This window comes from Rhipicephalus sanguineus, chromosome 6 (assembly GCF_013339695.2).
Source record: "Rhipicephalus sanguineus isolate Rsan-2018 chromosome 6, BIME_Rsan_1.4, whole genome shotgun sequence".
NCBI classification, from domain to species: domain Eukaryota; kingdom Metazoa; phylum Arthropoda; class Arachnida; order Ixodida; family Ixodidae; genus Rhipicephalus; species Rhipicephalus sanguineus.
Window position 1 is genome coordinate 46,636,912 of NC_051181.1, and position 14,535 is coordinate 46,651,446.

Consider the following 14,535-nt stretch of genomic DNA (forward strand, 5'->3'; position numbering starts at 1 on the left):
TCGTGGAGGCGATTAACTGCCACGCTTCGGCTGTCTGGGCGGGGCCTCTCTGGGCTTATTAAGTTGTATACAACTATAGTATACAGCTTTTAAAGTCAGTATTTCATAACTTATGTGAGTAAGAATTGAGGGCATATTTGTCAATAAGGGATGACTTATTTCTGCGAATTGATGCTATGAACAGGATTTCTGCATGATGTGTATTCATTACTTCTCAGGTTCAGCGTTGAGGTTGTGACAGGTACCTGTAGCACATTTTTACAAGGTTATTTAGTTTGATTTTGTTGAATAGAAAACATAACTATGTGGCTTGTCTTGCAATAGTGCCTGCTAAATGGTGTAAACCAGCTGCCGTAATAGAATGGTGGCATCTCTGTCTCAGCAGTCGGGGGATCTTCACTAGATCTGTTGCTGTTGGTGTGGATAAGCAGCATATAGTATTGTAAATCACCCAACTTTTTCACAATCATCGATTTAATCTATTTGCACCATTTTCTAGATACATGCGAAACTGCTGTTTTTGTATTTTTGCTTATATTATGAGATATTGCGATTGAATGTTGCCAGACATTGTCCGACTGTCTGGAATATGAAAATTTCTTCTCTTAATATATACTAGGTGCAGAATAAGTAAGATATGAATACATTTGAAATAATAACAAAATCAGAGGGGATCTTGCGAGAATTTTGTTGCTGCAAAATGAGACAGAAGACATGGGGAAATTTTCTAGAAAACGAATATTTACTGTAAAAATCTTGCTGTTTAAAACTGCACTGCCAACAACGCATAGTATGCCACTTTCATTGGTGAGTGAAGTGGCTCTGGCCCAGATTCAGTCACTTTCAAAAGCATCACCGATTTTGTAAGAATATTTCGGGACTCTGCAGTGTACTTGCTCTTGTTACGTAGCAACAGCATTTCAGCAGTATCAACACGCTGTCCTTGCATGGTGAAAGCATGGCTGAGTCATGTGCGATGTCTCGATAATAAATGTGTCACTGACAGTAGCACGGCAAGAATGGTATATTGCAGCAAATCTCTTTGTGGCAATGTTAGAACTCGCACATAAGACTGCTGGCTCATGCTGTAAACACAAAACTTGAATTTGAAGTCACATCTTTGGATAATCATGTTTGACGAGACATTACGACCCCAGCTCTCAGCTATGGCTCAAGGCTGGGTTGTATGCATTCCGTGCACCGACCACTATCTCACGTGCCACAACTTTGTTTTGGCTGTTTTTTTCTCTCTCTGTACATCACAGATCAACTTGAAAATGCTCCAAGGCCGCGCAATATGCACCTCATTGCATGATGTGTCAATTACCGTATGTCAATACAGGTTGATGGTGATGAAACGGTATGACTCGAAACGGGCAGCAAACAAATGAGGCTGTGGCTGCAGAACATTTCCTCTTCTTGTCTCCAATTGTGATACTTTTCTGCTTTGGCATACTAAAATGACTGTGGCCATGCATGCATATATGGCTATGTTTAATGCAATTTATGAGCACAGGAAGTGAATTTGAGAACCTTTTTATGCTACGGTGAGATTACATGAGTACGCATTGTGGGAAATAAAATTATGGCAGGCAAATTTTGTTCTTGTGTGGACTGCAGTTTTGTTGTTGAGAGATAAGAAATCCATTGAATCCCATGGCTGCTCAGCGGGGATATGAAAATATTTCGTTGTGGAGAGAACTTAATTTTGTCTGGCTTTTCTTTTCTTTTATTGTTCAGTTATTATTTCTTAGCATTACTCAAATCAGACAAAGTTTTTCACGTATGAACTTAGATTCCCACCATTCTGTTGCTCTTTTGTACATTTTCATAAATACTCTAGGTCTGGTCAGCTCTGACTGGATATTCCTTCACGCACATCTCGTCGACCTTATGATCATCTGGGTTTCAGGTCCATTTTCATCTGCACACCGTAATTCAACAATTCTGCATTGCCACACATCATTGCATTATTGAATGGCCCTCCAGATGATATTGTATCGATAAGTAATCCTGCTAAATACTGTGAAAAATAGGAACTTCAACTGTTGCCTTTATATTGTACAACGATGCTTGATCCACTTTGTCACTATATTTAAATACACAGTATTTTGCTTCAATTTCCTTCCTGTGTACATATTTCTTTATTGTTTCTTGTGTGATGCTCCTTCTGTTGTTATCTTACTGTAAACATCCCTGCTCGTCGGCACTCTCCTGGGTCCTGCAGGATAATATGAACAAATAAATAAATATTTTTGTAGCATTGTTACATTTTTATGTGTCGTGTTTGAAAGATTGATTTGCCTTAGCAGCCCCTTGAAAGAAAGGATCATGCACTATCTTAAAATTGCTGTTGGCCAGGAGTATTCTTGCAAATGACTTTCGCCAATACAGAGAAGGCACAAACCTCAGTAAAGTGAGGTTTATTTGCTGGCACGCCAAAGGAAGTGCCTGTCCCTGCCTTGACTTAGTATTCCTATGTTTATGTGCTAATTCAAGCTATCATGCCAATTATCTTTACGTACTTGGTCTGCATGTTTGATTTCTTTTCATTTGCTGTTTTCTTGGTTTTACTCTGAGGAGTTTATACGGAATAATTTTGTTCGCAGGTGAATCACAAGCCCAGGACGTCTTCTCGGTGGAAGTTCTCGATGAAGAACGAGTCGCGACACGAGGTCCCTGCGGGTCAGGCGACCCCGTGGCTGTGGCCGTGCTCACAGTCGATGCCGATGCCAACCGTGCATCTCCACAGGCGCGAGCTAGGCTGCTGTCTGGTTTGGCCAAATTTCTCGGCTTTTCTACCAATGAAGTAACCCTCTCCCCAATGGCTCCAGGCGAGCCGGCTTACGATGAGGCAGCTCTTCTGGCTGGAGCTGGTGACAGCCGACAACGCCACACACAGGGTCTTCGACTACGGTGGCGCGTGGGTTGCAGTAGTGACGTCGAAGCAGCTCACGCAGCTGCCTTGGCCCGACTGGAGACTGCAGCGAGAGACGGTACTTTGGCGAGACTCCTCGAACACCCCGTCGTCGGCTGGCACGTATCAAGTGTGCAGGCACGACAAACGCGAGCCCATGCCAACCATGTTGCTGGCACTCCGCTTCTTCCTGCTGTGCTTCCTACCATGATCAGCAGCAGCAGCATGGAAGTGAGTGAGCAACCCATTGCAACACCTGAAACACGCATCGTGCCCACAATGGCATCGCCCATGATGGGCGGACCTTCTTCCCACGCCCACCGTCATCACCATGGTGACCATGCTAGGCATGGGGTCGTTGCCCCATCGCCCACGCTTTCCATGGTGACCCTGCCCACAGCACTTCCATCGGGACACACACCACCACTGCCGCCAATGCGGCCAACACGCACTGTGACTGGCTGGGAGGCGAGTGGTATTCTGGAGGCAACCCCAACTTTTGGTCCTGGCATTGTGGAACCCACGAGTCGGCTACCCGAGCCATCGCTAAGCCCACCAATTCAGCCAACTGTGACCAGAAAGCCCGGTAACTCACGGCCCATGCTGAACAAGCGTCTCCAGAAGCTGGTTGTTACAGCTGGCAAGGTGTGGAGCTACCAGATCCCAGAAGATGCCTTCCATGACGCGGAGGATGGTGACACACGCAATTTGAAGCTCATGTTTGTCACCTCAGCAGGTACAGCCATCGAACCCCGTTCGTGGATCCAGTTTGACCCCGAGAAACAGACGCTATCAGCTTTGCCACTGGACGACAACATCGGCAAGTACACCTTCATCTTGGAAGCCATGGATGCTGAAGGAGACACTGTGCAGGACATGGTTGAGATCAATGTATGGCAGCATACCGGTGCACGAGCAGTCCACCATAAGTTCAATGCCACTCTTAAACCCAAACGCTGGGAGTACGTCAACAGTCTGGACTGGCAGATTGCTGCCGTGCGCCGGCTCGCGAAGTTCTTTGGCGATCCTGATGAATCCCAGATTACCGTGCTGGCAGCAACTAGCGATCCTTTCACACTTGCATGGACCAATGATTCGTTGCCCAAGCACCCTTGCCCTCGTGAACAACTGGAAGCACTGCACGATCGGATGGTTGACAAGACTGGAGGGCCATCGCCAGCTTTCAAGAAGGCTCTAGGGAATCTCAAACTCCAGTCTGTTCACGTGGAATACTCTGGTGTCTGCCAGCCACCAGCGTCTTCTGCGCCTCCTCTTGAAAACCAAGCACCCACTAGACGCAACCCCATTGGCCAGATCAATGCCACTGTGGGAGAGATCTTGCGTTTCATCATTCCTGATGACACCTTTTATGACTATGAGGATGGTTCCACTCGGTATTTGGCATTGAGCTTCCTTTCTGCTGATGGGCTGCAACTGCCGCAGTCCTCTTGGATACAGTTCAACCCACGGACACAGGAGCTGTATGGCCTGCCCTTGGACGTTGACATTCCGAGGCACGAGTTCCAAATGGTTGCCCAAGACAACGCTGGTGCGACAGTCACAGATGTCTTTGTTGTTCTAGTGCAGCCTCGTGCACAAATGAAGTGGGCCGTTGAGTTCAGCCTGCACTTAAAAGAGGACTTCGAAGCATTCAGCCGCAACATCAGCCGCAAGGTCTTAGTGGCCTGGAAGCTGGCACAGTTGTATGGTGACCCTGACCCAAGGTTCATTACAGTCAACACCATCAGCCAAGGCTCAGTCGTGTATGCCTGGACCAATAACACACTTCGTTATGAACCATGTCCAACAGAAACCATCCTTCAGCTCATGCGACGTCTGGTACATGACAACCAGACACTGACACAGCGGCTGATAGACGAAATGCGCCCGGAGTTCCATGTGCTTAAGGCAGACACGATGCCTCTGGGTCTGTGCATGGACAAAGGCCTTCCACCCACTGTCAGTGTGGGAGCGGGAACAGCAGCTGCACCCACTGCACCGCCTCCTGGAGAGACGATTCCACCAGCCGACGATGATGATGTGTACATAACTACCATCATTCCGGCAGCCGTGATTGCAGCAATGCTTCTGTTGGCTGCACTCATTGCCTGCCTTCTGTACCGTAAAAAGCGCAAAGGGAAGCTCAGCATGCAAGACAGCAGTACGTTCATCAATAAGGGCATACCCATCATATTTGCTGACGAACTGGAAGACAAGCCGGATCCAGCCAAGCCGCCGGTTATAATGAAAGAAGAGCGACCTCCCCTACCACCTCCCGAGTACCCACGTGGGGCCACACCCCAGACGGGACGCCGTGCCATCACCCCTCGCGGAGTTGACATCGCAGACAGTGCTGCACCTTACCAGCACCCAACGCCACCATTTGCATCGGGACGCGCTGACCGAAGGCCCAAGGCTGCACCAACCTACAGGCAGCCGCCGCCTTATGTCCCGCCTTAGTACTAGACTATCTCTCTCTCAAAGCGTGACCGAGCCTGTACTCCTGTCCAGCTTAGGTCGGACTGAGGCAGAAGCGTGAGATGTGACCACCAGTTCGGTTTGTGAGCTTTCCACACGTGAAGACAAGTGAAGCCAAGCAGATAAAATATGTTATTTGCTTGTCTTTGTTGCTATTGAGTGAAAGATTGCAAGGGTGGCATAGACTGTAGGCAGACATATGTAAACGTTTTCAGTCTCGAATGAAAGCTGTGCCTGTCAATGTGAGCATCGACTTGGTGGTTAGCAGTCTCAGAGCTGAGATGAGGTGTGAGTGCACTAGCTGGTTGCAAAGGCCCAGCTTAGATGAGACCAACATCTTGCACAAGGAGGGCACCATTTTGCCATGAAAAAATTTTCAGACGTGCCATCAAAATGAGGAGAAACACAGCTGACAGCTCAGGAAATTTGGTTGTCCTTGCTGACACTGTAAGGAATTTGGATTCATTACCTCACTCCATTAATGGAGTGAGGCACTCGGTGGCGATACGTAGCTGTTATATTGAGTATATTCACACCGCTGACAAAACATGGTGATCAAAGAGAATGGCACCTTGCATGTGTCCCTAACTGTGAAGTCTTAGTTTTTCTCTCTTCGAGCTGACATGCTCAAAGAAATTGACGCTACACCACCAATACAGTCAAGCGCTGAAACTTCGGGAGCACAGGCAGCTTATCGAGGTAGACATCCCACGAGTTTCAGTGCGAGCAGTTCGTCGTGGTGGTTTCCTCAACAGCTGCCACAGTCCAAGCTGAGCTGAAACAGGAGCATGGCTTGTTGTGCAGATGTGTCTACCACACTTTACAGGAAATTGGAAGAGTGAGGAGATAGAAACAAAATTACACTTGCCCGGTTCTGTCCCCTAAGACTCTAGCCTCGTCGTCCCATTCTCCCGTGTGGTGTTTCTTCCCCACATTTTCGTTCCACCCTGCAAGATGTGTTGTTCGTACCCATGTCCATCAACCGGGTCATCGCAGAGTGTGTCTCGCAAAGCCTTCAAGTGCATTCTCCTGTTGCCGTTCTCCTCCCTCTGTGTCTCTTCTATGAAAGCAATGGTGACTTCTTCAGAAAAAAAAATGACTTGCCACCTGATCAAGGACACGCAGCAGGTGTTCAGTCTGTATTTTCTCTCTTCTGTGTGCATCGTGTGTCAGCAAAATGACAGCTCTGAACATTGAAGTACTTGCAGTCATTGACGTGCTTTCCAGTGCTAAGACTTTTGATTTCATTTGTTCTTTGAGAGTGATGTAGGCATTCGTCACATGTGTCGCATTCTTGTGTAAGCCCTTCTGAAAAGGCACGCTGTGGAGATGAAAGCCAACACATCGCTATTCTAGGAGAGGGAATGATCAAAAGATTTCTTTTGTCCAACTTAAACACTGTGCACTTGGCAGCAGATATATAATATACCCTTTTCCTAATGTGCAAGTAAGCTTCTCAGCATTGGTCATTTGCCCAACAAATCGTGACATTACAAATAAGAGAACTAAATGTTGGGCTGTTTGGCCTTTTTTTGACCCGCAGTGGTAGCTCAGCAGGTGAGGTGTCGCGGTGCTAAACTCGAGGGTGCGGGCTCGATTGCCAGCCACGGTGGTGGCATTTCGATCGAGGCGAAATGCAGAACACCTGTGTACTTAGATTTAGTTGCACGTTAAACAACACCAGGTTGTTGAAATTAATCCGGAGTCCCTCACTGAAGTGTGCTTCATAATCATATCATGGCTTTGGCATGTAAAACACCATCAAGTATGATATTATTGGTCTTTATTCAACTGCGCTGGTGAAGTTAGAAGATGGATGGTGGCATTGTTCAGGGTTCAAATAAACAAAGAAGTGCAAGCCGTAACTGGTAGGACTTGTGTCGCAAATTTTTCCATCGTGGTTCTGCTGTCAAGATTTGTTTATTATTATTATTTTTTCATAATGTGAGCAAACTGCATGATTATGCCACAATTAGTTCGGCAGAGTGCCATTGAGAAGTCTTGCTTTACTGTTATGAAAAGGGCCCATGTGTCCGGTTTTGCTCACCCTTTTGCGGCACTTGCACGGGATGACATGGCAGCCTCTTGAATCTTTGCACAAGTTTTCATTGTGCTTCATGCATTGTGTGGACCAGGTGCTGATGCATCAGGGAGTCTAGTTGTGTTCATCATTAATATATATATTATATATTATGTATACATATATCTTTGTCCTCAATTTGTACATGGGCAGGGCCCTTCATGCTTTTGTGTCTTATGTACTTGTGTGGTGCAACGTAAGCCTACACATTAACCAGCTTTTTACGAGCGCCTGGAAGCACTTTTTTTGCTCACTAACAAATGTCTAGCCAGTATGGAACCGCCGTTACATCATCACATTCGCCACTGTAGTATATCGCATTCGGTGACTCTTGAAAAATGTGTACTGTTCAAACTGTTGTGTCACATGCCAGGCAAGGTGGGTCATGGATTGGGTCTCACAAGGGGCGTTGCTCGTCATTGCTGCCACATACACTTGCAGGGAACCTTCAGCATTTGCTGATGTATGGCATTTTATGAGACCCCTTTGGTGGCATTTACACTGTCAAGTGGCGGTGACACAGCACTCTGTTAATGACTTAATGCCTTAGCACAGAGTATCCTAATCCCAGTGATGAATAGCCATGACATTTTTGTAACCTCTCGCCTACAGTGGTGATATACATATTTTAGTTTTGTGGAATTGTTGTGCATGTTGACACCCTACTTTAGGTGTTTTTTTTATTCAGGAATGTTAACAGGTGCCACGTGTTAACAGTGGACCTGTCATCACGGTGCAACAGCTAAGTCATTCCTACATTGCAAGATTCATTCCGCTTCGCTGTGAAGGATAAAAAAAGTGGGTTGAAAGTAGCTTGTCCAGTGAAACTTTGTACGTGGCAACAAAACCTCGATAGCTAAATTAGTTCAATGATAACGGTGTCCTTTTCCGAATGGGGTGATGCTTTTAGCCTATCAAGAGCAGTCTGCAAAGGGCTTGCACATGCAGCAGAATTTATCATAAGCCTTTGTTCGCAGGCCCTTTATTCTTGGCTGCGCTTGAGCTTTGTGTTGCATAGAACTGCAGTAGATGCGCTGAAGGCTAGGCAATATTCAAGGTTGGTATTTTCACTTTTGTAATACGTGGCATCTTGCTCAAGTAGCAGGCATTCTGACTACTTGTTTGGTTGATCAGCAGAATGCTAAAGGTGATGTCCTTAGTAAATGTATTCAGTCAAGAATACAACCCAAGTGCTGTTCATTACCACCTTGTAGCAGAGGGACATTGTTGCTTCTGTGCATTTTGCTGTTTCTTAATTGTGTGTGTCGTGGAGTCTCTAGACAGTGCTTTTTTTATGTGGTTCAGTTGCTTGTGCATTGGGTTTAGGTTGTGTTCTCCGGTGGGCAGGATGTTTTATTTACGTATGTGTGGATAGATGAAGTGAACGGGAATGCATGGGAATGCCTGCTATCAGAAAGCCTGGCAGTACAGAATTGCCAAAGATCAAGCACTGCCTCCTGATGTGCACTGAATTATTTGTTTCTGCATTGTTGTGCAACATGTGGCTGCCCGTGCTTTGGCAGGCTGGCAGCGGGAGCTGTGCATTGGTATGGGCGGCTTACAATCATCCTAAGTCAGTATAATGTAACTCATAGAGTTTCACGTCAATAAATGTGTTGACTTTTGAAATCTGCGTTGTCACTGCACTTGTGGCACTGCCTCAAGTGTGAAAGCTTGTTTCATATGCAAGTGGCTGCGCTGTCGCGGCGATCGAGCGGCACATGGCTTCTTTTCACATACACCACTTTCGCGCGACGCCTGTCGCTGTGCTGCTCAATGTTGTTCTTCGGAAAGGGCCAGTTACGCGCTCCCTTAAATCAATGCCTGCCCCACTCTCGTGCTCCCCGTGTCAGTGCGCACATATATGCTCCATTATTGGTCACATAAAGAAAGCGACGAAGTTCCGATAAAGAAGGTTGTAAGGCAGAGAGTCACGATCTCCTCAACGCTATTTACGCTATTTACCGCGTGCTTACAGGAAGTTCTAAGGGCTCTATAGATTGGGAACAGTTAGGGATGCTAGTTAATGGAGAGTACTTTGGTAACCTGCGATTCGCAATTGACATTGCCTTGATGAGTAACTCAAGGGACGAATTGCAACTCATGATTACTGAATTGGACGAGGAAAGCAGAACGGTAGGTCTGAATATTAATAGGCAGAAAACTAATGTTCAACAGTCTCGGAAGACAGCAGCGCTTTGCCATAGGTAGCGAGGCTCTGGAAGTTGGAAAGGAATACCTCTACTTAGGACATCTAGTGACTGCGGAGCCGAACCATGAATCTGAACTGGAGGAATAAGAATGGGGTGGAGCACGTTCGGCAGGCATTCTCAAATCATGAATGGTAGTTTACCACTATCCCTCAAGAGGAAGGTGTAGAACAGCTGCATCTTACGGAGCAGAAACCTGGAGGCTTTTAAAGAGGGTTCAAGTTAAATTGAGGACGACGCAGTGAGCCATGGTAAGGAAAATGATAAGTGTAACCGTAAAGGGGCCCAGCAACGATTTTCCAAGTAAGTATCGAATGGCTTCTTTAAAGCAGTTGATGGCCTCACGAATCGACTGCCGCGAAAATTTTTAGAACACGTCAAGTACGAGCGGAGTTGCATGCATTTGTCGCACGCTTTAAGCGCTTTCTGTCACCTTCCGCAACAGCGAGCGCGCTGAAATGTACGCAGGGAGTGGGGGGACAAGTTGGACAAGAGGCCAGAAGCTACGTCCGTTCTTCAGTGCGCGTCATAACTTCCAGCACTTTTTTGTTTTTTCGAGCTCTCGCGGTCATACCTTCAGTATGACCGCGAGCGATCGCACGGCCACGTAGCGCCATACCGCGGCGGCCGCAGTAACTATGCAGCTCAAGATGCTCAAATCAGCCAATGACCGTGGACTTTGGGTTTGGCGCAGTCATTTGGGTTTATGGCATCATTTGTCGAGAGGAGAACGAGCGATTTCTAGCTGAGTTAGATAATTATAAATGCCACGCCGCGCGCTGCGTGCGCCATAATGTTTAGCTCACACGTTCTAAGGAGCTCGATTGTCTACCGATCGGCAGTGTTTTCTATCTGTGCTCAAAAAGTGTTGCAGGTAAGCGAGATTCGACGCGTTCTTGTCGAAAACTACCAGTTTTTTTGGCTGACGGCGGCGGATCTCTGTGTAAGCTCTGACTGCATGCAGACCAGCGAACTTTTAGGTATTGCACCGTTGAGCATGAAAGTTGCAAACTTTTAATTCACGTAGAATATAAATATGAAAGCTAGATCATAAGCCGCGAGCCGTTCGGCTGTGACATCGGGCCAGCAATGTAGAGCAAAGCCTAGGAATATTAGCTGGGACCCAAAGCCAAAAGAGAAAACCCATCGCGAAAGTATATAGGGCTCGGATCTCGTCGTGCCTAAGCTTCTTGCGTCTTGGCCGTCTGTTGTCACTACATGGGCGAACAGTTTATAGTCTCCCGACAACATCGCAAATTAGAATATATTCAGATAAGTCAGGTGTGTAGGCAGATATCGTCTTCCTCTTGGTTCAGACGCATGATAACTTCTACAGCTTCCTTTTGGTTGCGGACACATGGGAACTTCTAAACGCTCTCTAACAATACGCTCGGAAGGCAATTGTTATAGCGCGAACTCAGGATGATGACAAAAGGTACACGAAGACGAGCGTGTGCCTTTTGTCCTCGTCCCGAGTTCGCGCTATCGCAATTGTCATGAGCTACCAACTAGCCCAAGCCGCCACGCTTGGGAGGCGTTACTCTGAACTGTGAGAACAACGTTAACTGATTAGGACTAATATTCGACCCGACTCTAATGTTGATTAGATTAAAAAGAAGGCGGATGTCTCGTCATTCCATTTACACATGTTCATTAGCATACACCACAAACTCACCAGCACACGTATCACCCCTTCTACAAGGTGCCCCAGCTAACTTCAGCCAAAGTTTAATTATATGCCGCCGCACTCTATGACGACGCGACCAAATGCATACTGCTGACTATTGCATGGGGTAAGTCATGCTATTTTTAGATGTGAAGCATCTTATAGCGGAGTTCAATCCGGTGGTGGTGGTGTGCGGCGTGACCACCCTTACTGCGCATGCGCAAACCCTCTCCCCTCCCCCTTTCCCCTATCCGCATCCCCTCTCCCCTTCTCTTTCCCCCTTTCCTTTCCCTTTCCACTCCCCCTCTCCCTTTCCCCCTCACCACTCCACCTCTGAAACGCGGGCTCTACATGCCGAAACACTGCTTCGCATCGCCTCATGGTCCTCTTTAGCGGGAGATGGTGTGATTTTCTTTTTGTTCTGCTTAATCGGTTTGATTGGGGAAGATTAGTTAACTTACTTCTGAAGCAGCGGAGCTGGGCAAAATGTTCGAGCTAGAAAATTGTAGATCGGTTGGGAAAAAGTCCAGTAAAACAGTTTCCAATTTTTGCAGTGAAAGCTGTTATGAGATCACAACTAGAACTGTGCGCCGCCGCCGAAGTCCGAAGAGTGATCACGCCACCGCCGCCGCGGCGCCGTTTGTATTTTCTTTTTATCCGAACTGGGAATAAGGACATCAAATGGATCACTTCACCGGAAGTTGTACCTTTCTTTCCTCCAAAAGTCTCACCAGTATCGCATGACCTCAACGCTGCGGCGTCCTCCATAAAATAAATAAAATAGATAAATATATCGAGGCGTTTGTACACTTTGTTAATTTCATTTTTACTACTGTAAATCAATAAATAGATATATAAGTAAATATGAACAAGGCGCCGATCATTTGATCGTTCCAACGGACGAAATCTTCACAGCGGAGACGATGCAGCTCTTCAGAAAAGAATACGAGCGCGCTTCCACGGTTTCTGCGTTTTTTTTATTGCGAGAGCAATTATATAGACACTCTCGACGGGTTTATGCCGTCTGCGTCACAGTTATGTTCCGTATGTAGTCCAAATCGATAATATCGCTCCCCACATCGTATGTTCTACCAGCGAGTAAAAGCTCCCGAGCGCTGGCGACGAACGCAGCTGAAGCAGATGCGAAACGAGCCGGCCATCTCCGTCGCATGGATGGCGCACTTCGTGTGAAGCGTGCCGTCGATTGCTGCTCCAGCAGAGAGGAGACGCCCCGCCCGTGTTTCTTTGGGCGATGGATGGGGGGGGGGGGCAGCAACCATCAATATTAGCATGAATGATAATTTAAAATTCAGCACACCTTTAAATGTTTTGTCAACGCCGCCAAGCCTTAGGCTACAGAATCGGCTCGAACTGACGATTCGACGAATTGGGAAGTCCCACGAACGTCGCTGTCGAACAGCAGGGACTTCCATCAACCATGAAGTAGCGGCGTTTAGCAGTGCTTCGTCCCCGCATCCACGCAGAACGCCTCTCGCGGGGGTCTAGATCGTCTGGCAGGCCACGGTAGTGGACGTATGCGCACTTTAAGCGAGGTAGCACGGTACGCAGTTTACCTATGCACTCCACGGCCTTGTCAGATAGGAGTTTTGCTGTCGAAAGGTACGGGTACGTACTCCGGGCTAACAGCCTCGGAAAGGAAGCGCTGGAAATAGACAACGTGCAAATTCTGAGCGCTTCAGAGGAGAGAACAGCTTAGGCGCCTTCCCATCAGCAATGCAAGGTCATATCTACACTTTCAAATTTGTGTCCTGAAGTAAAGTAAAAAAAAAAAGATTAGTCCTAAAATACAGCTAGGCCTCTAGATAATTTCAAGGGGCAAACAAGTCTTGTCGCAATTTAAGGAGTACGGCAATACTGTATAGTACCGTACCGTACCGTAAGTACGCCAATACCGTATCGTTGTAATTAGAGTATTTTAGTTTGGAGTTTTTGCGGTCCGCTCCGAGTCCGCCAGCAGGCCGAACCATATAGAGCGCTTTGGCCGGCGTTTTCTGACGTTGCGTCCCTCGGCGTCGTCGCATCAACGCCGTCAGAGAGGGCGGCAAACCATATGAGGAGCGTTAACTCAGCGTCGCACAGTGTGACCAGAGGGAATGAACCTGACACCTCGTAAAGCAGTGTACAGTTTCCGTCAATGGACCAACAAGATATATTCCTGATTATAGCTTTTATGTCTCATTTGCAGTTCTGCGGTGCAAAAAACGAGTCACAGTGCCGCCGAAAAGTCTATTTTTTTTGGACTTGTAGCGCCAGCTATTGGCATTAAGAAAAACCACAAACTCGTAATATATGGCCTCTGAGCTTGAGGCTGCTGCACATCATCTTTGAGGCCACGTATTCGGCCAATACATTCATTCCTGCTAAGCCTACCGATGAACTTGAGTACGGCTTTCGGAAAGAGTTCGAAGATATCACGAACGCTTTGCTGTCGAAGCTTCTAGGGAACAAACTAAATCAAATACAAGCATCAGTTCAGAACTTAAGGGCCACACAGCGCACGGCGACGACTTATTAGATTCGAGGCGGGCGGCAGCCATTTTGGCTGCAGCAACGACGCCGTTACGTAGCGGAAGTCACTGCCAACCGCACGCTGATTGGTTCTGCGTCCATCGAACTGCTTTCGGCGTCGACGCTGCCGCCCGTGATGTCTGGACCGTCCAGAGGTGGACGTTTCGGCCACCGTCACCGGTAGCGTCGACGTCGAGGGACGCCGGCGTACGAAACGCCGGGAAAACGCCGGCAAAGACGCTCTATATGGTTCGGCCGCACAGCGGAGCGGCGGGGCGGATGATTTTCGCGTTTCAGTTATGCGTCTTCCGTTTCCGAGCGGACCTTTCGCAGTTGCAGCGCGCTCTGGCTAAGTTCAGCCTCGTTAAATAAAAGAAAAACCGTTCTGTCACTTCTACAAAGTAAAACAAATATGCATAACTGTTCACGAAGTATTCAGACGTGCGCTTACAATGCGTTACCGGTGCATTTCATCGAAAAAGAAAAGCGTCGTCTTCAATATAGCCACGTGATAGTCGGCGAGGATGCCTTCCAGATCCACTCCAATCGGTTTGGACTTGAACGCGCCAGATCAGCTGTGACATGTTGTTTGCATCGCGTCACTTTCCTTAATTAAGCACAAATGTTTGCCTTTGCGAAGGTGCTTGCGCTGCGT

The 14,535-nt window shown here is 47.3% G+C and overlaps 1 protein-coding gene across 2 annotated transcripts in view; it reads left to right on the top strand.

Moving 5' to 3' along the window:
- The window catches only part of LOC119395753 (dystroglycan 1), a 49,632-nt gene extending 40,528 nt beyond the window's left edge, over positions 1–9,104 (top strand). For both annotated transcript variants that reach the window (XM_037662759.2, XM_049416763.1), the window contains exon 4: positions 2,610–9,104. In XM_037662759.2, coding sequence (XP_037518687.1) covers positions 2,610–5,377 — 2,768 coding nt within the window. In that variant the 3' untranslated portion in view covers positions 5,378–9,104. The remainder of the gene's footprint in view (positions 1–2,609) is intronic.
- Positions 9,105–14,535: the final 5,431 nt, after the last annotated feature.